The sequence below is a fragment of the Rhinopithecus bieti genome, unplaced genomic scaffold (genome assembly GCF_001698545.2).
Source record: "Rhinopithecus bieti isolate Rb0 unplaced genomic scaffold, ASM169854v2 scaffold_15813, whole genome shotgun sequence".
Lineage (NCBI taxonomy): Eukaryota > Metazoa > Chordata > Mammalia > Primates > Cercopithecidae > Rhinopithecus > Rhinopithecus bieti.
The window spans coordinates 2,697,581-2,724,180 of record NW_016809040.1 but is presented as its reverse complement, the minus strand read 5'-3'; the positions used below and the strand labels follow the sequence as shown (position 1 = coordinate 2,724,180).

At 45.7% G+C, this 26,600-nt stretch overlaps 1 protein-coding gene across 2 annotated transcripts; it reads right to left on the bottom strand.

Annotated features, from left to right (window-relative positions):
* Positions 1–1,015: 1,015 nt before the first annotated feature.
* CD34 (CD34 molecule) lies at positions 1,016–25,779 on the bottom strand. Of its 2 annotated transcripts, none has more exons than XM_017888314.1 (8): positions 25,379–25,779; positions 14,259–14,441; positions 13,411–13,664; positions 11,975–12,055; positions 4,014–4,170; positions 3,710–3,762; positions 3,232–3,396; positions 1,016–2,477 (listed from the first exon to the last, which is right to left on the bottom strand). In XM_017888314.1, exons 1-8 carry the CDS (start codon positions 25,455–25,457, stop codon positions 2,292–2,294), a joined length of 1,158 nt encoding a protein of 385 aa, XP_017743803.1. In that variant the 5' UTR covers positions 25,458–25,779; the 3' UTR covers positions 1,016–2,291. The 2 variants fall into 2 exon arrangements, with proteins under 2 accessions (XP_017743803.1, XP_017743804.1); XM_017888315.1 differs by having other exon boundaries at positions 2,449–2,668.
* Between the last annotated feature and the right edge of the window lie 821 nt (positions 25,780–26,600).

Here is a 26,600-nt window from a genome sequence, read left to right as displayed (position 1 = left end):
CCCTGAACGCACCCCTCCTACCTGATGACCTAGCTGGGACAGACCCTCACTGGATCACTCTCAAGGCAAGATGTGCAACTAGATGCAGGCCAGCTGGACTTCCCTACTGATTACCATTGTTCTTTGCTCCAATCCTCAGGGTAGCCATCGCCTTCGAGGGAAGACTCTAAACCTCATCATTTCACCTCCCCTGAGTCCTGGGGAGGAACCTATGGTTAGAGAAGTTGGAGAAAAGCAAGAAGGAGATGGGGGTGGAGGAGTGCTGAAGGGAAAGGTCTGGCTTTGTGGAGATAAGAATGGAAGAATCAACCTTTGTTTGGCCCCAGCTGCCTCTGCCAGTGTTGACACACTTGGGAGTGCTTCCTGGAGCTCCTCAGCACTCCTTCCCCAACTTCCCCCTGGTAGGGATTGGGCGGGAGTTGTTCTGGAAGCTGGGGGGAGGTACATGCTTACAGATTTTTTTTTTTTTTTTTTTTTTTTTTTTAAGGCTGCTATCTTAACATTGAGGGTGGAAACCAGCCCCCTCCCTGACTTGACTGTCGGGTCTCTAGAACAGCAATCCCCACATAGACCTTCACTGTGTCTGCTATGACCTGGGAAGCCGGGGAACCGGGGTGGCCTGATAATAGAGGATGCACGGGACATTGCCCCTTCCCTTTGTTTTGCATATTTTTCAGCAGTGATCAGCATGTTCCTCTTCTCAGAAGGGTGTTCATGAAGGGTACAGCTCCTAAGACCCTAGCATACCACCCTCCATTTGGAAGCTCCCTGGTACATTTGGGTCTGCCTTTCTACCACTGGAAATGGGTGTTTCCTCTTCCCATGGAGGAGAATAGTTGGCAGATTTGGCTAAAGGTCCTTAGTATCCTGGTTGGTGCCTGTGTCTGCTGAGGTGCTCCACCCTCTTCCCTGGCTAGTCCTCCCCACCACATCACTGCACAGTCTAGCTAGGTCTAGTGGAGGGTGCTGCTCTTGCATTCAGACACACCCAGCTAAGACAGAGTCACATAACAGATGTGTTTCAGAATCACTTTAATTGCAGTATTTAAACACATCACTTTGTATTCAGAAAAAATATCTACCCAATCCTCTCTTCTCTGGAAAGTCCTATTTCCAACCGTCATTGAAATCAGGATCCCTGCTCAACCCCTCTGGAAAGAAATCAACAGCAAACAAGGACCTGGGTCACCCACAGAAGAGGCAGCTGGTGATAAGGGTTAGGAGCTGATATAGGGCTCTGACCACATGGAGGTGCAGAGCAATGAAGGGGCTCAGGGCGAGGGAGGCAGAAGAGTAGGATGATATGATGGAAGGGAAAACTATGGATTCAGGACTTCCGAATTCCGGGTGATTGGGCAGACTGAGATTGAGACAGAAAAGCATCTTCTGGGGGACTGAGGCCTCATCTCAACCCAGGAGTCGGCAGGAGGGAGGAGGAAGCCATGGAGATCAGAGGATAAGGCCAGGACCCAGCCTCAGAGAAAGAGGATTGTTCAGAAGAGTACAAGTGAGAGGCTCAGCTCCACAACCTGGTCCCATGATCCTGTCCACTTTGATCCAGAGGGAGGAAAAGGAGCCCAAAAAGAGTTTCTGTGTGGCCCCAGAGAGACTAGAACTGAGCTGTTTGTCCTAAAACTTGGGAGGTCCGTTCTAGGCTCCAGCCAGAAAACTGTGCAGGCCTCTGCAAATGGTGGAGGGGGCGCATGGAGCTCAGTGGAACTTAGAGAACAAGAGAGGAGCTGGTGACCAAGTCCACAGTGTCTTGGAGAAGAGGTAAGGGAAGTGGTTCAAGACGTTTTCCTGGCTATATCATTACAAGAGAGCAGGTGCAAAGGGTTACTTTGGTTTCCTCAAAGTAGAGAAAGAAAATATAGGGAAGAAACAGTAAAAATCAAAGCTTCCTGGGAGAAAATTGTAGCCTAGAAAAGCCCATCTTTCCCCTAGGGGTTCCTGTAATGAGGCAGAGAGGAGGGGGGAAGGGGAAGGGGGTCGTGTGTGAGTGCTGCAAGGCCATCAATCATTCCTGGGAGCTTCTCCAGACCTTGGCTTTCCCCCATCACACGTCTACCCAAAGAAGACCAGAGTCTGGCTCCCGGGAGCCGAATGTGTAAAGGACAGGAGTTTACCTGCCCCTCTTCAAGGTATAGGGCCCCAAGAGCAGCCTCTGAGGTGTGTGCAGTGGGGAAGGGTTGGGGCAAGAGATGTCACCTCCAGCATGGAGGCAGCATGTGGTCAGATGCAGAGAGGGGTGCTCTCTTGGACACTGCCCAGCCTTGCCCCACCTAGCCGAGTCACAATTCGGTATCAGCCACCACGTGTTGTCTTGCTGAATGGCCGTTTCTGGAGGTGGCCTGGCCGGTCCCGTTTTCCTGAGCCCCTCGGTTCACACTGGCCTTTCCCTGAGCCTCAGGGGAGGTCCCAGGTCCTGAGCTATAGCCCTGGCCTCCACCGTTCTCCGTGTAATAAGGGTCTTCGCCCTAGACAGTGTATAAATAAAGTAGCATTATCTGGTAAGCAAGATTGTGAGACACTAGATGGGGGGGGGGGCCCAAACAGGAAGTGGGGGCAGGGACGGCAGGTGGGGGGAGGTGAGAGGGAGAATGGGAGGGAGGGTGCAGCTGCATGTGCAGACTCCTTTCTTCCTGAAGAGTGGTCAGGGTTCCAGCTCCTAGAGGAGAAAGGACATAGGAGAGGCACCACACCATGCCACTGCAGCTAGGCAGCCAGCTCCCGCAGGAAAATGGGCACTCCCAAGAAGGGTGGGATGACCTCCCCAGGGTAGGGGACAGGCCAGAGGTCAAGATTCAGACCTCAGCCTTGTCCTCCCTCATCCAGAATGGCAAAAGGAGATTCTCCTTCCATATGCCTCCTTTTGAGCAAAGGGGCACCCACTGGGCATTTAACATGGTTACAAATACAGTGTGGCTGATTTAACAGCCTGTTCTGGTGGCACCAAGCTGAGCTATCCCAGAAAACATAATGAATAGATGACATGAATCATCTGCCACCACACTGAGTAGGTGGGCTGGCACCATTACTGTCCCCTGCCCAGTTTGCTACATAATATTTTGAATCTTCCACCGATTACTGTGTGTGCACACGTGCATGTCTTCATGTAAGCTCACAGGAGGACTTTTTCTGGTACTTCTCCTCCTGCTCCATGACATCCACTGAACTCCCTGGAAACCCACTATCTTTCTCATTTCCTTTGCTCTGGCCCCCGGAACTGACCAGCCTTTCTCCTGTGGGGCTCCAGCTGCGGCGATTCATCAGGAAATAGCCAGTGATGCCCAAGACAGCCAGCAGAGTTCCCGAGGTGACCAGCGCAATCAGGGTCTTTCGGGAATGGCTCTGGTGGCTTGCAACATCTTGCTCAGTGAAACCTAGGATCCCCAGCTTGAAAAGAAGACACATAAGACACAGCCTGTCACTTACCAAAAGTGGAGCCCAGCCCACTCCAGCCCCCTGTGTGTGACTCAACAGTGAACAGATACTTGAGGGCATTGACCTCAAGAATTTTTGAAATGGGATTTGAGACTGACATCTCTTAATTCAGTCACACCCCATCATTTTTGGTTCGAGACTAGAAAGGAGAAGACTCAGAGAAGGATGGTCGGTAGAACTGGGGAAGGTAATGACTTCCCCTCTTACTCCAGGGAGCTCCCCTGTCCCGGCATTCCCTCTGAGACCCATATCTCAGAGAACTTACCTTTCTCAGATAAGACTGGTGCTTTTTCATAAGTTGGAGTTTGCTGGAAATTTCTAGAATTAGAAATAGGGGTTTCTAAATCTAGAAGAGAAACCAGCTTATCCTGCTCCACCCTCCCATGCTGTTCTACAAGATGCTCTGATGGTCAGGGTAGTCCATCTCAGGGGGATCTCTCCCAAATCACCCAAGCCCTTCTCCCCAGCACCTGTGGTCTCTCTGGATCTGGGATGCCCCATCTCCACCCAGGATTCTCTAATCTCAGCCCTACTCCCTCCCAGTTCCCCCAGACAGAGGTGCACCTTACCTGTTCTGTTGGCCAAGACCAGCAGTAAGCACTGAGGCCTCACCTCAGACTGGGCAAGGAGCAGGGAGCATATCTGGGCCCCAGCATCAGTATCAGCCTGCTCCTCCTCACACAGCACTCGGGCCAGGTCGTCTCCCCTGTCCTTCCTAAACTCCGCCTGGGAAGACAGAGAAACATGGAGAACAAGAGATGAAATTACTGCTCTACCCTAAACTGCACCCAGAGTCTCAGGCAATAATTCTGATTACAGTCACACTCTTACCCCATTCACAAGAAGCATCCTTCTTTCTAAAATTCCAACAGAAAAAAAATACTGCTAACTGTATATGTGCAACAACACAATAAGAAAAAAACCTACGTAATCTTCAAGGATGAAAATCCATATCTTCTAGTATCTAAGATGTCAGAGAACAAACTTAAAAAAATTGTCTCATTGAAGCATCACCCATGTACACATATGCAAATTAAACTCAAAGGAAATGACCAACAGAAAATATTAATAATGCAATAATAACTAAGAGAAAATATTCTGTTTCAAGATTACAGCAGTCCCCAACGATGGAAGAAAAGTCAAGGAAAGGAGGAGTAGACAATGAATCTGTAATATACACTCAGTGGAAACCTCAGTGGCCTCCTCCCTCTTACTACCCAAAGGAGTCTCTTGAAGAGCCTTACTCAAACTGAAATGGCATTTTTGTCTGGTCTTCCATCCCTGCTTTTCCACTGAAAGCATGGAACCCAGTTTTAATGACGTTCATAGATTTTTCTCCAGGTTGCTGACTGGGCCATCAGACCCAGGAACTCGGACTCAGAAGAAAAACTCTGATAATTCTTCAACAGTGAGTCAGAATTTATTCCAGCAGCCTCCAATCAGAGTCACCTCCTCCCCTGAATAGGAAAGGAATCGAAACTAAGACTTTCTCTTCAGTCCGGATGGCAGATGGCAGAGAAGGAAATGCCTGAACAGTCCTGACAACTTTCCTGTTAGGGGAAAACTGCTGGGGTGTGTGACCATCATCAGAACTGGGTCTCTGTGGAGAAGAAAGCTTCCTGTTTGCGGGCAGGGCCGCTGCTTGCAACAAGGCCACAGGGTCCTCCCAGTTGGAGTGGAGCCTGGGTATTTTCCCACTGCTGTGACCCAAGGCAGGAAAACCCAGGCTCCTTTGCTCCTACACAAAGCAAGGTCAAGATTGGCCTCAGGACCCAGCTGGAATTTGAAGCAGCTGAGGGAAAATAACTGGGCTTGGATAAAGTCAGGAGAGTGTGGTTAGCCAAACCCCAGGTCACAGAGACACGAGCCCAAACTGGAGCCTCAAAAAACCCCCAGGAAACAAGACTACAGAGAAATGAGTTCTCAGGCCACTGCTGCTTCATTCTTCAGGAAAAGAAGCAATTCTGCAGGTCTCCCAGTAAGTCCTTGATAGACACTCTGCCTCTGGAAAAATCTGTTTTTCTGAACAGCATTTGAACTAAGTAGTCTGAATGCCACACTGAACCAATCAACAGTCTCCACCTCTCTAAACCCAGTTCTCTCAGGGGAGCCTTACATGGCTTCCCCTTGAGCACACCCGCTCCCCAGCACCAAGAGTCTGGATGAGGAGGAGGGGGGTTCTTGCCTGGATGACTCTAGCCTTCTGAAGTATCTCCAGTTGAAATAGATCTGCTTCCCAAGAGAGACAGAGGGACAGGGCTCCTGCAGGTCATAAACTACCCAAACCAAATGGCACCTTCCTACACCTGCTGAGTGCAAGAAGCCACACTTTGACAATTTATCAAGCCCTGAATATAGGACACCACGTGAAAACCTCTGTGCATGTGTCATGTATGTGTGTATTGTATTCGTGTGTCATGTGTAGGGGGGGTGGGGATTGGGAGGTATCTATGAATTCCACCCGGTGAAAGCTTTCAGTTTGCATGTATGGCAATTAAAATAATGGATGCCAACCAGGCGCGGTGATTCATGCCTGCCATCCTAGCACTTTGGGAGGCTGAGGTGGGAGGATCACTTCAGCCCAGGAATTCGAGACCAGCCTGGGCAACACAGGGAAACCCTATCTCTATAAAAAATTTAGAAATTAAACCGGGGTGGTGGCATGCACTTATAATACCAGCTACTTGGGGGGCTGAGGTGGGAGGGTCTCTCCACCCTGAGAGGTTGAGTCCACTGTACTCCAGCCTGGGTGACAGAAACCCAGGCTCAAAAATAAAGAAATGAAAAATAAAATAACAGGTGCCTACGATATCTAGGCACAGTTCTGAGCGCTTTCCATATATTAACTCATTTAGGCCTCACACGACCTACAAGATTGGTAGAGCTATTCTACTAATTTTGTAAGTGAAGAAATGGAGGTGCAAAGGGACTTTAGAGGTTAGAGCTACTACCATGGTAAGCACCATAAGAAAGGTACAACCAAAGTGCTATGGACATACAAAGGAGGATGAGGACACGTCTGGTGAAGGTTAGCAGACACATCTCACTACAGGCCTTGAAGAATGGCTGGAGGGTGAGCAGAGGAAGCCAGTGGGGAAGAGCATTTGGAATTGAGGCACCATCTCCAGGAAGCCCAAGATGGGGAGAGCGTGCATTGTTCCACAACCTTCATTTCAAGGAGAATGAAGAACACTTCCTTCTCCCTGGTATTCACTATCCTTCAAGACTCAACTCAGTTTCTACTTCCTCAATGAAGCTGGTCCTATCTTCAACCAGACTGGGCATCAATCCTTGCTCTGCTCTTTACTGGATTCTTTGCAAGTCATGCAACTAGTCTGACTGTCATGTTCCTCAGCTATACACTGGGTTGTTGTGGTGACCAAAGAGATATTGTATGAAAGTGTCCAGTCAGGTGCGGTGGCTCATGCCTGTAAACCCAGCACTTTGGGAGGCCGAGATAGACAAATCAGATGAGGCCAGGGGTTTGAGACCACCCTGGCCAACATGGTGAAACTTTGTCTCTTCTAAAAAATGCAAAAATTAGCTGGGCATGGTGGTGGGCATCTGTAATCCCAGCTACTTGGGAGGCTTAAGCACAAGAATTGCTTAAATCCAGGAGACAGAGGTTGCAGTGAACTGAGATCACAATACTACACTCTGCACTCCAGCCTGGGCAACAGAGCAAGACTCTGTCTAAAAAAAAAACAGTGTCCAATGTGGTGTTGAGAATCTAGTGGGCACCAGATAAATGGCAGCTGCTACTATCATTATTAATAATGGTTATACCTTATATACCATATCATCTAGAGTCTACATATTGATCACATTCTGTGCATTGTTAACATCATTTTTCTCTGACTAGACTGTAAGACTCCTAAGTGTGTGTGTTGGGGGGAGTGTACATTATAGCATTTACAACCCAGACTGCACAAACCATAGCAGCAAACAAAAGAACTCAGGGAATTGTTGTTCAACTTAACATCCCAACCAGTTGGCTTCGACACAGGGTCCCTCCACCCCTTGCACAGTTTCTTGGACTAGATTCAAAGGAATAATAGCGGCCAGCCTCCCACTCTGGAATCCAACCGCATCAGTGAATTGTGTTTGAGCCCCAAGAGGAGCAGGTGGATCCTGAACAAAGCACAATGCTTCTCCGGACGCTTGGAATAAACATCCTCCCCCAAGAGAGGCTGTGGGCAAACATCACGGGAGAGTGGGCAGGAGGAAGACACAGCCTCACCATTTTGTTCATGAGAATCAGATTTACAAGCTCCTAACTACATCAGCTCACACATGTTTCTTTGCAAACATAATAAACCCATCTAACCTCTCTAGAGTAGCATTCTCAAACTTTGCAAAGACTCTTAACGTCAAGCATTGGGATGGGGATGGGGGTGGGGGAAGGATAGGTATTTTTTTAATGACCTTTAAGATATTTTCCAATGCTGAGATTCTAGGATGAATCATCTCCCCCAACCCCTTTTAAAATCATTTTATCTATTTTGGTGTGAGTTAGACAATGCAGGTGAAAACTCTATTTTCATATAGGAACTGGAATAATGAAGGGACCTGTTTCAAGTCACCTAACTAGTGGAGGCAGTTAACCAAGGATGAGAAGTGAGATTGTTTCCAGATCGCAGGCTTTTTCCAGTAGACACACCATCTTCATCTGTAACTTATGTTTTCCACATGGAAACTGACCTTTAGTGGAGGCTGGAGGCAGCCTGCCTCAGATGAAGTCAATGTGAATAGGAGTAAAGTGAGCTAGCTGAGTAATTACAAACTCTGCAAATAAACAGATATGGTACTAAAGATAGGTATTTCTAAAGAACAAATTGGTGGACAAAGGACTTGGCTAGACCTTTCCCCAAAGAAGATATACAAATGACCAATAAACACATGAAAGTGGCTCGACATCACTAATCATCAGGGAAGTGTAAATGAAAACCGCCATGAGATTCCACCTCATACCCATTAGCACGACTGCTATTTTAAAACCCAGAAAATAAGATGTGTTGATGAGGATGAGAAGAAATTGGAACCCTTGTACACTACTGGTGGGAATGTAAAATGGTCTGGTGATTACTCAAAAATTCAAAAATAGAATTCCCATGTGGTCCAGCCATTTCACTTTTGGATATATCCCCAAAAGGACTCAAATCAGGGTGTCAAGGAGATATTTGTACACTTATGTTAAAAGCAGTATTATTCACATTAGGGAAAAAGCCCAAGTGTCCATCAACGGATGAATGGAGAAACAAAACAAGGTTTATGCATACAATGGAATATTATTCAGCCTAAAAAAGGAAGGAAATTCTGACAGGTGCTACAACATGGTTGGACCTTAAAGACATTATGCTGAGTGAAATCGGCCAGTCACACAACAAGACGAACACTATGATTCTACTCATATGAGGTACCTAGAGTAGCCAAATTCATAGGAACAGAAAGTTCCTGCTCTCTCGGGAGAGCAGGGAGTTGTTTCATGGGTATACAGTTTCAGTTTTGGAACAGGCAGAGAATTCTAGAGATTGGTTGTACAATAATGTGAACGTGCTTACTACTACTCAATGGTACCCTTAAAAGTGGTTAAGGTGATGACTTAGGTTATGTATATTTTACCACAATTAAAAATATTTTGGTGGATTCCTCTGGACAAATGGGTGTAGCATAAAAGTATCAAATAATCTTACATTTTGGAAACTATTTGGGGAACCACAACCACAAAAACTAAATTAAGCTGACACTGCTGCCAGAAGAATGAAAGTTAGACTTAGGAAGACACACACTGCTAATGAGGGTGCTGAAATATGGTAACAGGTGTTTGAAATGAGAGTGGTATCACCTTCCCTTCCCCTGTCTGCCTAGAGGTGATGGCTGGGGGCAAAAAAAGAGTGATTGGGATAGACATGTCTACAGAATGCACATACAGAAGACACACCTACAGAATTCACATAGGGTGAGCTAACATATTAGCACTCACTATGTATCAGTGCAGAACGAGTGTCTGGATAGCTAGACTCATGCACACATATTCCTGTTATGGGCATATATCAGATGCAGGAGAGTACCAACATACATCAAGGATGTGATATTCGGGGAAACCAAATCCTTCCTGCTCTTCACGAGAATATTACGTAGGGCCTGAGGCTCCCAACGTTAGAATCAATACCTTAAGGCCCTCTGACACCGAAAGTACAAATCCAACCTAAGGAAAATTAGGAGGCCCTGCAGCACTCGCAGCTTTTGAAACAGACTGTTTATCAGACAAACAGGGAGTAGGGCTGAAGGAAAGGGCGTCTCGGACACAATCGGCAGCTGTGGCTAAACATTTTGGAACAGGATAGTTGGCTGAGGATAAATTACCTTGGAGAGCAGGAGAAGGCATTGCCACATAGGGGCTGAGGATGAGAAGCCCTCAGGAAGAAAGGGGATCAACACTGGTGGAAAGACCAGGGAAACAAAAGCACTCATATGAGCCGCCACTGAGTTGCTTCATGAAGGGGCAGTGTGGATGGAAGTCTTCTTTAGCATAGGAACTGGAGGGGAGCTGCTCTCTTTTCACATCACCACTCACAGATCCTACCTGAATCTTAGAGGAACATGCAGAGACCTTCTCAGCCGTGGCACGAAGTAGGCCAGACAGCAAAGACCACAGCAGAGTTAAGAGGAATTACTTCTAAAAGAGCAGTAAGTTTCTGGCACTTTTCTCATACAGTGACCCAAGTTACATGTGAACTTTGAAGAGCAACAGAAAGGCAAACGCTCTGCAGTTAACTCTAAATTCCAGGCACAAAGAATTAGCATTCTGGCACGTACCTGTGTGATACACAGCAAAACGTATGCTCCACCAAGTCGATGGAGTTGCAGGGGAAAGATCGTCATTTTCTTTGGCTACGATCAGCAAAGAACTTGACAATTTTTTTTCTAATGAGTTGAGTTGAAAATCAGCATCAGAAGCACACTGCATGTTACTTGTACATTGTATGTTCACGTTTAAGTTAACTATTTTGCAGACTGCATTTAGTTATTCCAGTATGCAAACTTATGTCATCACTATTTCGGTTGCTTTTAGATGTCCTAAGTTAAATTCTTTCAGGTATAATTTTTACAAATTTGTAAGTCAGAGAGACCCAATTGATGATTGTAGTAAAACTACCAAGTTCGAATGGAAAAAATAAGTAATTTATGTCCTCTACAGACTGCGATCTCTCCAATCTATGCATGCCAACACATCACATATGTGATTCCCTTAAATGGATCCCCAACTTGTAAGAAAATGTTTTCTTCTGTAAGTAAATACCACTCTTTCCTTCACCTCGTCCTTCCTCCAGAGCCATGTTACTGTTAGGAAATTAGATTTACTGAAACAAAGGAAAGTCTGCCAGAATCATTTAAATTAACACAATGCCCTCTACATTCTTTCCAATGCGGTAAGACATGAAACTGAAACAAGAGGCATAACTACTAAACAGGAGGAGAAAAACAATATATTGTGGTAGATAACAAGATAGCTCACCTTAAAATTGAAAGGAATGAACTAAAAAATTCCTAGAATCAATAGGCAAATTCAAAAAACTGGCCAACCCAAAAATAATTATTCAAAACTCTATTAACTTTCTAACCTATCAGCGACAATCAATTTGAATATATAATGGGAGATCTATGTGACAAATAGGCCTATGAAATCCATCAAATCTAGAGAAAAAATAAAGCTAAAGAAACAAGATGCTGAGAGAGGCAAAAGAAAACCAGAAAAAATGAAGAAATTTCAGAGCAGTTACAATTCAAATTTTAAAGCATTTTTTTTTTTGCATTTTTTTCTAAAAGAAAAAAAACTTCACACTTTTACAGTGTAATAAAAAAAGATCTGCCTGACTGGATATTAAAATACTATAGCAAAAACATACAATAATTTTGAAAATTTAAAATAGGCAAAAGTATAGACAAACTGAACAAATAAAATATGTCTGAAGAGTATGCCCTAAGACATATAAAAACTTAATATAAGCTAAAAGATACATCCCATGCAACAGAAGAGGGAGTCATTCAACAAATAATGTTAGGAAAAATGGTTACATGGAAAATGTAACATGACGGCAAAATAAATTCTATATGGATTAAAGAGTTACATGTAAATATTTAATAATAATAAATGAACTGACATTTTAGGTGACTAGTTTATATCTGGTGAGTGAGAGGGACTTTCTTAACCAAAAAGCAACTTAAATCTGACTCTCTCAGATTTAAAAGTACTATAGAGAAGGGGAAAATTTAAAAAGTACTATAGAGGAGGGGAAAATAACAAAATTTATTAATAATTAAAAGTGTTTTTGCCTTTTTTGCCCACCAGATGGGGCCTCTTACTTCCTAAACAGAAAGCTGGGTATTAAAAGCAGGTTGACCAAGCTAAACTCCCCAGACCCCTACTCAAATCCAGTGCAATCCAAGAAGGTTTAAGGGTGTTCAGAAGGGATTGAGGAAGGAGACAGGGGGCGGGAGGAAGAGGTTGGGTGGGGAGTTGACTTACACAGCTGGAGGTCTCATTTTGCTCCAGGCAGATGCCCTGAGTCAATTTCACTTCTTTGATGCCTGAACATTTGATTTCTGTCTGTATTAAAACAAAAAACAATAAGAAAAACAAAGTAAATAAGCCAGCATCTTTGCTCCTCATTTCTTTCCCAAGTGCTCTCTTAGGAAGTTTTAAGGAAAAGGAAATTTAAAATTTGTCAGGGGACTAGAGATTTCTAGTAGTCACACTCTCTTCTATTTCACCTCTATCCTCATTATCCTCATCAGATGACAAAACTTTTGTTATTAGCCTGGGCTTACTGGCAAGTTGCTATTTGGAATCTTGGTAAACATTGGCTTGGATGGTGCAGGAATGGGAGAGGGGAGGATATTTTCCCATTTGGGCTGTTTTCTCTCTAGTCAATCACACACTTGCAGGAAGGCCATACAGGCAAACAGGGATAATGGGGTGGACCAGCAGACGCTGGGGATACCTGGTTTTTCTCTGGCCTCCAGGACTCTCCAGATTCCCATTTTGGCTCTTTTTTTTTTTTTGAAATGGAGTCTCGCCCAGGCTAGAGTTCAGTGGCGTGATCTTGACTCACTGCAACCTCCACCTCCCTGGTTCAAGCAATTCTCCTGCCTCAGCCTCCTGAGTAGCTGGGACTACAGATGCACGACCACACCCAGCTAATTTTTGTATTTTTTGGTAGAGACGGGGTTTCACCATGTTGCTCAGGCTGGTCTTGAACTGCTGACCTCAAGTGATCTGCCCACCTCAGCCTCCCAAAGTGTTGGGATTACAGGCATGAGCCACCATGCCTGGCCCTGGCTCCTTTAAAAACAGAAAGCAGACAGATCCCTCAGGCATATCTCCTGACTGAGGTCCTCATATTTTCTGTCCTGTATGCTGAAAGCTGTTGACAGCCATAGGCCCTAAGGCTGAGAAAGCTAGGCTGAGCTCACCATCCCTGGTCTGCCCAGTTCCTGCCATTGCCAATGACCCCCTTTACTGCCTCTCTGTGCCTGGCACAGCCACCAAATCCTCTCATGTAGAGGAAATGTTATTTATCCTAACCATTTTGGGAGAAGCAGCCCCAGCAAATGAGCAATAGTTTCCAAATATTCCCAAAGGAAATGGTGCCCTGGTCAAAGCACCACCGATAGGTACTAGAAAGAATCAGAGGATTGGTTGGATCTCTGAGAATTCCGTTTACTCTCTACTTCCTAAAATGCAATACCTAAGCCTGGATGGGCCTTATTACCTAACTCTACCCCTTTCCTCCTCTTTCTACTTCTCTCAACAATATTTAAACTGTGTATTTCCATGCTGATTCTGACATGACCCAAATCCCACTGGCAGGGATGAGGAGAGGTGTGAAGGGAAAGAGAGAGCTTTGCCTGCATACATATGAAGTGAGGGGCAATCTGCCATTTTTGGCCCTATTCACCCACCTTGATGATACTTGGGATAGGAAAAGACGATGTATACAGTTCAGTGGGAGATGTTGCAAGGCTAGTGCTTGTGGTTGAAAGGTCTGAAACATTTCCAGGTGACAGGCTAGACTTTAAGGTTGTTTCTGGAGTTGAAATGTTGGCTGGGGTGGTGAACACTGTGGTGATTACGGAGGTCTGTGACTGGACAGAAGAGTTTGTGGTTCCATAAACTGAGGTGATCACAGAGGTAGATGTGAATTTGACTGTAGTTTCTGGAAGAGAACAAAACATGGGTGTGTATGTGTGCACGTGCTCATACATACACACAATCTTAGTTCATGATATGGGCATGCATTTCAACACAGAAAAGGGAGTTTGGAGAGTTAACAGTTACTTCGTGTCCCATCCCTGACCAAACTCATTTCAAGCTGTTGGAACCAGAGCTAGAATCCAGAATGTATTAGAGGTGCCCTGAAACTGAAATAGATGCTGATCTACCTTAGAGAAGCCAAAGACCCCCAGTTGGGACCTGTACCCACCTTCTTTCCTTTAGAAGAGATCGGAGATCTCTATGGAGTCATCTGATCCTTATTTTATCACTAAGCTGAACTCAGCTTGAGAGAAGGGGTATGGAGGCATTACTGATCAGGATCAGCTCCCAAGACATGGGCCTGAGAAAACTGTCACTGAAGGAAGAATTATCTAGAATTTACTTCAGGGTGCCCTACGCATGATACTCAAGCCGTTAATACTAGGAACTTGTATAATTTCCTCTGTGGTGAAGGGAGCAGTCTGAAAACATCCTAAATGCTTTACCCAAGCATCACCAGCACCTCTCAGGGATCTGACACAAATGCTCTTTTTACCTGTGATGTTTGTTGTGGCCTCATTGCCATGTTGAGACACAGGGTGTGGGCTGGTACTTCCGAGGGTACTAGGTATTGCAGTTTCTTGGTACGATACATTTGTAGAAACAGTTGAAAATGTTCCCTGGGTAGGTGACTTTGGGGTAACAGTACTGGTGGTGTTGGCACTCATGAACCCAGAGGCTATAGGGAAACAAGGAAGAAGAATCAGAACCTAAAGATATCAGCCTTGTGATATCACCTGACGCAATTTCCTGACTTCAGGCAGAATGTGTCTAGAACATTCCCTGCTGTCCCTGACAATGGGGCAGCAACAAGAACATACTCCTGGACAGTGGACTAATTCCCCACTACTGGATTTGCCCTGAGGACATAGGGAAGGAAAGATTTATATGCATAAAAATGCCTCATACAGTATTATTTATAGGAGGGAAACGTGAGCAACTAAATGAATTACAATAGGATAAGTGATATATGCACTTAATGTACCACAATCATTACATAATCATATAAACAATCATTAGAAAGAAAAAATTATAAAAACTGTAGCAACGTGGAAATATGAGGTGGTGTTCATAGTGTGTTTAGTTATATACTAAAGTATAAAATTACACCTGCGTAAATATTGCGAAGATCTAAAGTGTGCAAGAGGTCACTTGCAAAAAGAGGTTTTTCCTTTTCACTGTATCCTCTTTTTTGGTCACTCTCCATCCGGTATACTAACTCTTGGAATAATCACTAGACTTACACTGTCTCTATGCGATCCCCTTAAAAATCTATCCTTCTCAGGCTTCCCCATTCCCAAACTCCCCTCATCCTTTTGCTCATGGTATTCAAACCCATTTGCCTTTCTTTTTCTTGAGGAATTCAGCTTTTAGGATGCTCTGACCTAGGAATTCAGCTAATGAACCAGAGAACACAAGGTCTGGTTTCTCATCAATGTAGTGGGAAGGTAGACAAGCTTCGTTCTGGCTCTGCCAATAACTAACCATGTAATTTAGTGCATGCAGGTATCTCAGCTCTCTTACCTCTTAAATAAGGGTCTTTTCTGGCTACCTTACATGGATTGTTGGGAGAATCAATGAGATACCAAATGCTAAGTTATTATAGTATTATAGTATAATGTTTTGGATCTCATTTTTCTCTGAAGATCTTCATGAGTGTTCTTGCACATCTCTTCCATATATCTTGGGATACATCCTTTAAAAAAAAAAAAAAAAAAAAAAAAGACAGGGTCTTGCTCTGTCACCACTGCACCCAGGCTGGAATGCAGTGGTGAGATCACAGTTCACTGTAACATTAAGCTCCTGGGCCCAAGTGATCCTCCTGCCTTGGCCTCCCAAAGCTCTGGGATTACAGATGTGACTCACCATTCCCAGTCAGTATCATTAGACACAGGAAGGAGAAGTTTCTTGCCTGAACCCTATGCCTCAAAGAGCCCACACTCTGTCCTGCTTCCTGTGAGGACCAATCAGGATGTCCCCTCTCTTCTAGATCATACTGTGGGAACCAGAAGTCCTAGCGTTTCTTGCTCAAGTGGCACTTTGCTGACATCCACGATGGTCCTCTTCTCCCAGTCCATCCTGCTAAGGGGAACTGCAGCACAAGGGTGTGTACCTCCAAGGCCCAGTGGTGGCCAAATGATGACTGCTTGCAGGGAGAAGAGTTAGTGCTTAGTGCTTAAGCCTGTGGGTGGAGTGTCCCAGGCACACATGCAATTGCCCTGCAATGTGAGCCAGAGTCATGGGTAGAAAGTAGAGAAGGGAAGTGGGCTGGAGTCAGGAGCCATCTTTTCCTGCTCAGCTGCACTGTGGCACTGAATTCCAAGAATCTGAGCATCCCAAATTCAAACCTGGCCTTCCAAGTGGTCATGAAGATATGTTTGTCAAGGGAAGAGGAGAGAAGATATTTTATCACTTAGTTGGCCTGACTTACAACCTTGAAATGTTTAGAAATACAGTATGTAGGCCTCTGTTATACTCTTGCCTTGGGCCTTGTAAATGTTAAGGGTGAACTTGTTAACCGGAGTTCACAAAGGCAGTTCCATCTTCAACGAAAAGCCCCGGAGGGTCCCAGGCCACCCTAAAGCTTGTCTCTAAATTTTCCTGATTGGGATCTAGATCTGTACTTTTCAGCAATTTCCAGGTAAACAGCAAGGTAGAATGACATCTCTTGTTTCCCTTAGGATCAAGAAAGAAGTTAGACTTTTGGTTTCACAGCCATCAACCTGGGGCCAAGAATGCGTTTCCTAAAAGTGATGACAAGGGTTTCACTCTTTCATATCTGCTTCCTTCTGCAACCTGCTGCAAGTAGATTGCTATTAATGGTGAGTGCGGCAATCATGTCTTACTATTATGTGTCAGGTAAGCAGTGGGAAGAAGGAGTATCACTATCTCTGTCTTAGAGATGAAGAGCCTGAATGACCAAGGTGTCTCCCAAAGGGAAGGCCATAGTTCATGAAGGGAAGCAGCAATGGAACACTGAGGTTTGGCTAACTCTTGAGTAGATGCAGCAAGGAGGTTAGGCTGGGTCTAAACTGTCAAAAAATTGGAATTCATCCCCCACATCTCTGGAGAGAAAAGGATGAGCTCCCATCTGGCTTAAACAGGAGGTGGGTTGATCAAAATAAAATTGATTCAGAAGCCAATCCATGTTTCTTTCCTGTTTAGATGGGACCCTCTCACCACTCTGACTTTAAGGTCAGATTCATCTGAATTCATCCAAGGGGGCAATATTCAGACACTGAATTAAAGGATCACCCTCTCAAGGCACCATTCCAAGACTCCTCTTCTTGCCTGCTTTCTACCTCTTCTCCCCCAGCATACTGATTCCTGGGAACCCCATCTGGTCCTCCCTGGCCCAGACCTTTTCTCTCTCCAGAGGAAGCTGGACCTGACTGAGATGATGTCATGCTCTTGAACCCCCTCCCCCGAAGGGCCTCATTCACCCAGACAAACACTTTTGAACTTTTCCAGATGTGGAGCAAGACCTGCTGCTAGTTCTGAGGACAGAGGTGCCTGTTCCAGAAGAGCAAAGCAACTCTGGACCCAAGCCAGCTACTGATCCACTGAGGCTGGGCTCCCAGCTGCAGCAGCCCCTCCACCCACCATCAGGCCGAGCACTATGGAATGAGTAGCGGGATCCACCTGCAAATGAGAAAGGGACCCCAACTTCAGAGTCAGGGCTCTGAGCCCAGGGTGAGCAGAGCACCCTCTGAGACACCAGGGGGACAGGACAAGTGGGAGAGCAGAAAGTCAAAACGGAGTGATTGGAAATGCCTGAGCTGGTGCGGAGCAAGGGGATGCCTTAGCCAGGGGCCTGGAGCCAATCCTGGCATAAACACTGCAGCACAGTAGGGTGAGTACATCCTTTAGGTTTACAGTCTCTAGAGCCCTGGAGGAACGACATTTATGAGAGTCAAGACTGACCACAGATCTCTTTTTATCCTGTCTTCCCACACACATCCATGGCATTAAACCATCAAATACTGACCTTTCTTTATCTGACCTTCTGACTTTCAACTCTGTAGGGGAGTAGCAGGAGTCTACCAGTCAGTGAGAGCTTGTCAGATCCTAAGAGACAATTGATGAAACCTCCACGCCTTTTCATTCTAGATGGGAGGAACAGCCCCTGTCCACAAGCTTATAAGAATTATAGTACAATTTAAAGTTGAATAAAAAGCTCTCTTCTGTTGTTTACTTCTCAGTCCATCCTGATTAACTGTGCCTCCCTAGGGACTCCATTTGACCCTTAGTTACCCTATTTGATCTCAACTGGTGAACTTGGAGCAAGGGAGGAGACAAGGTCTCAAGAAATTAGTAAAATGAGGATTCTAAGAAGCCAAATAGATGTCACAAAATTCATGTAGTAAAAGTCATGCACTGAACTTTCAGGTACTTCTTCAGAGGCAATTACTCTTGTTTTACACATAATTCTAATAACCCTGGTTATCTGATATCCTAGCTAAAGTTGGAACGTAGGAAGAGCCTATTAGAAGCAACAGCTAAAAACTAAGAAACAGAAATAAGTGAAAAGCAGACATAAGTATGAAAACTCACACCAGTTTTCCAGAGTCATTTATGGTAGGAGTGAATAGGTTAGATATCTATACCTTAATAAGCATTGATGATGTCACTGAGTTGCAACATAGCCATGACATTTTCATGATACATCTGAGTCATATAGTCCTTTTCGGGGGGTATTCTAAGAAAGCAAAGACATGTGCAATACATTTTGAAAATATTTCTACCTGCCACTTGTAAATGGAAGATTCTTTTGCTGTTTAAAGTGAGTTTGCAAATCCTCAGCGATCCAGAAAGCTCTGCTACCTAAATAACTAAATCCCCATACTTTAAGAGACTGAATTTTCCTATACTTGGTCTTGCTTTTCACAGTCCTCCTTAGTTTTTTCCTGGTGCTGTTTCCTGATCTCCTAGCCTGCCAGTCTTATTTTGCCCAGGCTTTCATATTCTAGCACCTGGATCAAGAGGAGTATCTTGAAGGAGTTCCTGAGAATCTTAATCCATAGAGTTACAGAACCAGGATGAAGGGACATGCCAGCCTCTGCCGGGAAGTAGGCCATTGGGAGCCACAGACTGTATTGCCAGGAAGGCAGTATAGCCCAGAGACAAAGAGCTCAGGCTCTGCAGCCAGACAGGTCACATTGAAAGGCTTCTTTACCATGTTTTAACTGTGGTTCGGGAAGTTGCTTCAACTCTGTAAACCTCACCTGTAAAACAGAGATAAAAGTAGTTCCTCTGTCTTAGCTGTTAGAGGAACAAAGGAGCTAAGAAGTGGAAGCAGTTATCCTGTCCGGTAAAAGCTTAAGAAATAGTGGATATCTTTTGTTTCAGGCCTCTTCCTTCTGCTTCTCAGAGGGCATGAGATACTTATTTCTGTGACTCATCTGCCACAAAATCATATATGTTGCTTCCTCAGAATAGGTCTAACTGTCACCTCAGTCAGAATATAAATTTCTAAAGTGCCGGAACCATTCTTATTCTTACGTGTTTTACTCTTGGTGCTTAGCACAATCCTTGGAGTTTAGGAAAAGCAATAGGATTGAAGGACAACTGTGGCAGGTGTGTTCCTACCAGCTACCTCTAGCCATAGCGGTCTTGTTCTCATGTTATATTTTAAGGAGGAATTAATTAAATTGGGGACTGTTCATGTGAAGATAACCAGGATTAGGAGAGGTCTAGAAACCAAATCATGTTGTTGAGGGTCTAGTGTTATTTCCTCTAGATGAGGGGTTGGCAAACTATAGCCAGTGAACCTAACCTGACCCACGGGCTGTGTTTGTATGGTCAGTCAGTAAAGAATGGCTTTTCCATTTCTTTCTTTCGTTCTTTTTTTCTTGAGACAGTCTCACTCTGTCACCCAGGCTGGAGTGCAGTGGCGTGATCTTGGCTGGCTGCAACCACTGCCTCCCAGGTTCAAGACATTCTCCTGCCTCAGCCTCCCAAGTAGCTGGGATTACAGGGGTGCACCACCATGCCCAGCTAATTTTTGTATTTTTAGTAGAGACGGGGTTTAGCCATGTTGGCCAGGCTGGTCTCAAACTCCTGACCTCAGGTGATCTGCCTGCCTCGGCCTCCCAAAGTGCTGGGATTACAGGTGTGAGCCACCATGCATGGCCGGCTTTTACATTTCTAAAAGTGTCATAAGATAAGACAAAGTAGAACATCCATCGGAAACCACATATGGCCACTAAAGCCTACAATATTTACTCTCTGGCCCTTTATAGAAAAAGTTTACTGACCCCTGATATGGAAAAGAAGAATTTGGAGAGGAAGAATAAATAACTTTCTTTAAGATTCATGTTATTTATACTGGTTGAGCACCCCTAATGTGAAAATCAGAAATTCTAAAATATTCCAAAATACGAAACTTTTTGAGTGCCAACATGATGCCACAAGTGGAAAATTCCACACCTGACCTCATGTGACAGGTCACAGTCAAAACACAGTCAAAACTTCGTTTCATGCACAAGTGTATTAAAAATATTGTCTAAAATTATCTTCAGGCTATGTATATAAGGTATATAGGAAACACAAATTTCATGTTTAGACTTGGGTCACATTCCTAAGACATCTCATTATGTTTACACAGATATTCCAAAATCTGAAAAAATCTGAAATTTGAAACACTTCTGGTTGTAAGCATTTTGGAGAAGGGATATATTCATTCTGTATATTCATTCTCCTTTTTCTGCAGTGCCAGTGATGGGCAAAGGATCTTGTTCAGTGCTGTGGAGAGTACAAAATGAGAGCTGGATCTCTTTCCTCCATTAGGTGTTAGTGTCATTATCATTTAAAACAATCCCTCAAGGAGTTTATAATCTAGTGGGGCCCACTAGAAACGTCTTCAGGTATTGTCATGAAGGACCAGATTAAATCTTTGCCAGCCCAAAGAATAGAATTAGAAGTAACGATTAGAAGTTATGGGAAGGCCAATTTCACTGCAATCCAAGGAAAAAGCTTAAAATGATGTAGCTATTTATAAGAATGAAATAAGCCACATTGGGAGATAAGTGATCCATTCATGCTTCTTGCAAACACTCAGGAGGCATCCATGTTAGGGGACTGTCCAACTCTGAGGCCTACCATGAATTTGAGTCATCCTAGACTAGAACAAAGGACTGAGCAGATGCCTTCTTAAGCTTCAAAGGCTAAGCTGAGGTGTGAGTATATATAAACCAAGGGTCTGTGGCCTGAGGGTTCCCAGTGTACCGAGATTTCTGTTTTATATTCAAATAGCATGTCTTGGCCGGGCGCCGTGCCTCATGCCTGTAATCCCAACATTTTGGGAGGCCGAGGTGGATGGATCACTTGAAGTCGGGAGTTCGAGACCAGCCTGACCAACATGGAAAAAGCCCATCTCTACTAAAAATACAAAATTAGCTGGGCATGGTGGTGCTGCCTGTAATCCCAGCTACTCAGGAGGCTAAGGAAGGAGAATGGCTTGAACCTGGGAGGCAGAGGCTGTGGTGATCCGAGATCACACCATTGTACTCCAGTCTGAGCAACAAAAGAGAAACTCCGTCTCAAATAAATAAATTAAATAGCATGTCTTGGACCCCATCCACTTACTGTGGAACCCTGATTATTTTGAAGATTCTCTGGGCACCTACATTTCTCCCTGTCACCTCTTCCTCCATTTTACCAGCACCACAGACTCCTGGGTTGTGGCTCCATGGCTCAATGGCTCCCTGTCTGGACTAGTATACCACTTCATCATAAGCTAGCCAAGCACTCTACTTTACTCTCCCCAGAGAGTCACTAACTCAAGGCTAGTGTGTGTAGCCAATATTTACTGAATGGTTGAGGGCATGGAACGAGATTACAGGGCAGCCCAGGGGAGACAATGGCATAACCTTGAAACATTAGACATTACTGTGCTAATGAAGCCATATATTAAAAAAAATTTTTTTTCCTCCCAGGTCTTTTCCATCCTCCACCCATCAATATCCTGCTCCTCTCCGCCCTTTATATGCTCTTCCTGGGCTCTGGAGTCCTTTCAGTTTTGTGTCTCTTGGGCCCACCCAAACACAAGGCTTCACTTTATTTTATCATGCTAAGCAGTTCAGCCTCCTGCCTGCCTTTGCTCATCCAGGATTATCTGGGGTTCTAGGCTTTGTCACCCAAAGACCCCTGAAGACATTTTCTTAAATCAGCTGCCGAGAGATGCTACTCCTGTCTAAGAAGTATCAGTTTTGATTTCATTTTTCCAAATCAGGAAGAAGCCTACTTCCCAATTAAGCCCAAAAGCCTTTTCCATTGCATCTGAAGGAAGTGACTCATTCCCTGATGGGCTCCAAGAGCACAGGTACTAGGAAGTACATCTTTGTATGCATCCCTATTTGTTTGTCTCTCCTTCTTTCCAACATGCATGCATCTTTCTCCTTAGCACAAAGTCCGGCTCTGGGACTAAAATTCATAAATAATATGTTTTCATTTGTTAGCTAAGGAGGGAAGTGAATGTTCTCATTAGAGAAGTCAAAGCCCAGAAAAATATGGAATTCTCGCAGCCCTGGCGACTGTGAGAATTTTCTTTTGGAGGGTGGTGTTGTGTTCTTTTCCATACCTTCTCATTTTAGTTCTCCACACTGCAAGCCATTTAGTTAGATCAACCAAAGTCAATGAGAGAGGGAGGCCCAAGTACCCTGAGGGTGGAGTTGGGTAACCATCCAGCCCAGAAAGTAAACCCAGGCCCTCCAGTTCAGGGTCTAAAGGAAATCAGGCAATGAGACCAACCGTAAGAAGTGGAATTTGTTCCTCATTTTTATTTGTTTTTGTAGGACTCTGCAGCTGAGTTTATCTGCTGCAGTTTGGCCCTTCTTGCCCTGAGCTTTTTGAGACAAAGATTGCAAAGGAAGGAGACGAGGACAAGGGAATGAGGAGGTCCAGGAGGTGGAGCCAAAGGGATAAGAAAAAGAGGCCCCAGGCCCCTGCATGTTTTATCAGCCAAACAGGAATGCTGCTGAAGACATGCATCTGCAAAGGTGGTGCCAGCTGGGTTGGGTCTACAAGTGGGGAGCACTGGGGACCACTGAATTAGTCAGAGGTCCCCAAGGCTGCTCCTCCTCGGTCGCCATATGGCAGAGATTCAAAGGGTGGAGTCCTCTCCCCTCTGGAAAATAGCTGATAAAATTCTTTTCCCTTTTATTTTTCCCCTCTTACATGTAGCCCTAGACAGGATATGGGTGTGGGGGTCAGCAGGCACGAAGGACCCAAAGGAAGAAGAGGAATGCGATGGGGAGGGGCTGGGGGTGTTGTCAGAGTGAGGATAGAGACAGGCCTTGGAAAGCTTGGAGGAAATAGATACCCTGAGCCTGACAAAGGGGTTCCCTAATTACCTGAAAGGCTTCCTGTTCCAGCCAGTACTCTGTCAGTGCTGCCTGGTGGCCCCTGAGTCCCCCACCCTGATTCTGCTCTGTGATCTACCCCACTTCCAACAAAGACAGCCCACTTCTGGTTAGTTGCAGTGCCTGTGTCATGCCACCTTCTCAAAGGGACAGAAAAAAGAACTTTCCACAACAAGCTATTTGTTGGGGTAAATGATAAGAAAACAAACCACAGAAATCCCCTCCACCCTAAATTTTACAATAATAATAGCATTTCTGCAACAGCCCTATGGTAGCACTTCAAGGTACACTCAGTTATCTCATTTATCCCACAATGTATCCCAGGACAGAAAATGACTCCTAGTATTAACAAAACAAAACAAATCCAAGCAAAAACCCTAGAAAACTCTTGGGAAGGGCATAAAACTACAATTGGCTCAAATAGTCTGGCAAGGCTGGGAATGGGGCCTTGTGCCCCATCTCTCCCCACCCAAAGCTGGGATATAGAATTCTCAGCATATCAGTCCAAAGTGTTGCAGGGGTTGTGTTGCTCCCCGAACCCCAAGCTCGGCAGGCCAAGGCGAGACTGACACCCAGCTGAGGAAATAAGAAAAGGGTGGACCTCATTCGGCTGAGGACCAGGTCATCATGAGCTGTGTAGCCAAAGGAGGATGGAGCATCTGATTGGAATCTGCACCACTGGCCAACTCACCCCTATTTTTTTGTTTTTGTTTTGAGATGGAGTCTCGCTCTGTCTCCCAGGCTGGAGTGCAGTGCCAGGATCTTGGCTGGCTGCAAACTCCACCTCCTGGGTTCAAGGGATTCTCCTGCCTCAGCCTCCTGAGTAGCTGGGACTATAGGTGTGCGCCACCATGCCCAGCTAATTTTTGTATTTTTAGTAGAGATGGGGTTTCACCATGTTGGCCAGGATGGTCTCAATCTCTTGACCTCATGATCCACCCGCCTCGGCATCCCCAAGTGTTGGGATTACAGGTATGAGCCACTGTGCCCAGCCAACTCACCCCTGTTATGAGGGCCTAGTCTAGCACCCACTCTAGGGTTTTGAAACCTCAGTGATAGCTTTTCCTTGCTCCGAAGCACATGTCCAGGACTGCCAAACAGGGCAACCCAAAACTTCACTCAGAGCTTCCTCCAGCCCAGGGGCAGCTCTCCCCAGCTGGGCGGACCCAAAGGGGGACAACAGAGGAGACTGGAAGCAATGAGGTCTAGTCCAGGTCACTCTGCAGGGCCATAGTGGGTGGCCTTTAGGATGTAGTGAGAGTGCAGAATTGGGAGCCCTAGAGTGCTGTAAGCAAAAGGGAGAGCAATGTACAAAGCTTCAAGTTCAAACCTTCCAAGTGCAAAGAGATGAGGTGGAGAATGTCATTCCCCAAGGAAATTAATCGAGTATAAATATTTATACTCAAAGCCTTCCCCCCCCCCCAAAGTGAGAGCAAGACCTTAAGAGTAAGGGTATGTGTAGGTGAGTGGGGGGAGTGCTCTAACCCATCTACTAGCTTTAGAACATGGAGCAGGGGCAGAGGAAGAAAACTCCAAAAGGTAACAAGTTTTGGGTTTGTGCAAGGGTGACGGTTTTTGGTTAAGGCGAGCGAGGCTGGGTGCAGAGCAAATTCTGTCTATCTCTACCTCCGCGGTGGGGTTGCTGAAGTGGGAATTGAAACTCAGCTTCCTAATCTTAAATGCAAGGTTTTGGTTTGGTTGGTTGGTTTTGTTTTTCCTTTTCACGGACTGTTCATTCCGAACTCTCCTGGCTTGGGACCTGGAGCCTCATCCCTGATTCGCTTCCCTCGAATTCCTTAATGTCCACTTCTGGCTCTCCCAGTCCCGGTGCAAGGTGGGCACCCCGGCCCCTTCCCATCTATCAGCTCCGAATCTATACTTTCCTAATCAACCAAGAGCCACAAAACTTTTCCTGCTTCTCTCCTCCCCAGTCTCCCAGTTCTGGCTGCAACTTCGCACTCCGCACCTCTGGCAACCAGAAGAGACCCTGGCATCTCCAAAGCACTTTATCTCAGTCCGATTCGCACCTCGGCTAACGCACACCCGCGGGGTGGTGGCCTTCCCTTCCCCTCCCACCCCCGTCGGCTCCCAGTTGAGGCGCTGGCCCCAGGGGAAGCCGCAGTGGGCGGCAGTGCAGGGATTGGGCAGGGGTCCCTTTTCTTGGTGAGACTCTGCTCTGCGGTTCAGCTTCCCAGAGAGACTCAACCCTCCCCGCGGCGAAGCCAAGCGGCCGCGGCGCGCGGGCGGTACTCACGCAGCAAACTCAGCAAGCAAAGCGCGGTCCAGCCCCGCGGCATCCCGGGCCCCGCACGCGCTCCCCTGCGGACCAGCATCCTTCCCGCGCCGCTCCTAGAGAGACGCACGGAGTGGAAGACACTACTCGGCTTGGCCAGGACGCGCTCTTCCCGCCCCCTCCGCCCGGGAGAGGGGTGGGGGATTCTTGCTTTTTCCCTCTCTTCTCCCCTCCCTCTTTAGTCTTGGCAAGGCAGCGCCTCTCCTTGGCTGCTACTAACTTGAGCTCCCCTGGTTGGTCCCAAAGGCGGAGGGCGTTAGGAGGGAGGCTGGGTTGCCGCCGTCGAGGCCAAAAAAGGTGGAGGTTTGTTCGGGCTCCAGACGCCTCGTTTAGCTTTCTGGAGAGGCCCCATCCCACTTCTTCAAGCTCCGCTTCCACTTAACTTTTAACCCCTTTGTGGCAGTCTTGGTGGTGGCCAGGGCAGGGGCAAGTTTCCTCCGATTTTTTCCCCCCTTTTCTTTCCTTTATTTTTAAGTTGTAAGCTAGTAACAATCTTGCAAAAGGAATCTACTGTAAGGACCTCAGTTTAGAAGTGTGAGCATTTCGTTAATCGGGTAAAACTTAACCACAATGTGATACATTTAGTGATAGCCTCACAAGATCCTGTGCTGTGTTGTGAGTGAAGCATCAGGAGTGAGCGGGTATACGTGACTATAAGTATTCATTTTAGCTGTCCAAACCATTCTTGGAGATCCTTTCTTCCTTCCTTCCTTCCTTCCTTCCTTCCTTCCTTCCTTCCTTCCTTCCTTCCTTCCTTCCTTCCTTCCTTTCTTTCTTTCTTTCTTTCTTTCTTTCTTTCTTTCTTTCTTTCTTTTCTTTTCCTGCAAACCTTTTTGTGTTAACTTTTTGTTAACTTGTGTTAACTTTTCCTGTGACCTTCCATAGTTCCCCACCACCATCATCCTAAAGAAAAAGGACTTCCCTGGTTGCCTTCTCCCCAGTTATCCCCTCTCCAGCCCCGGGTCTAAGCCACTAGGGATTTCACCTTGCTGTCCCATCAGAAAAAGGACTTTCTGTGACTCCATCCTCCACCACTTGATAGACCTTGAGCTTCCTGTTCTTCACCAGTTCTTCTGGGTGTTGGTGAACTGAATAGAAGAAACTGAGCGGGGTAGGCAGCCTAGTCTTGAATTAGGGACGTAGAGATCAGAGAAGAGAGAAGCCAGCCTGGGCAGATGATGGC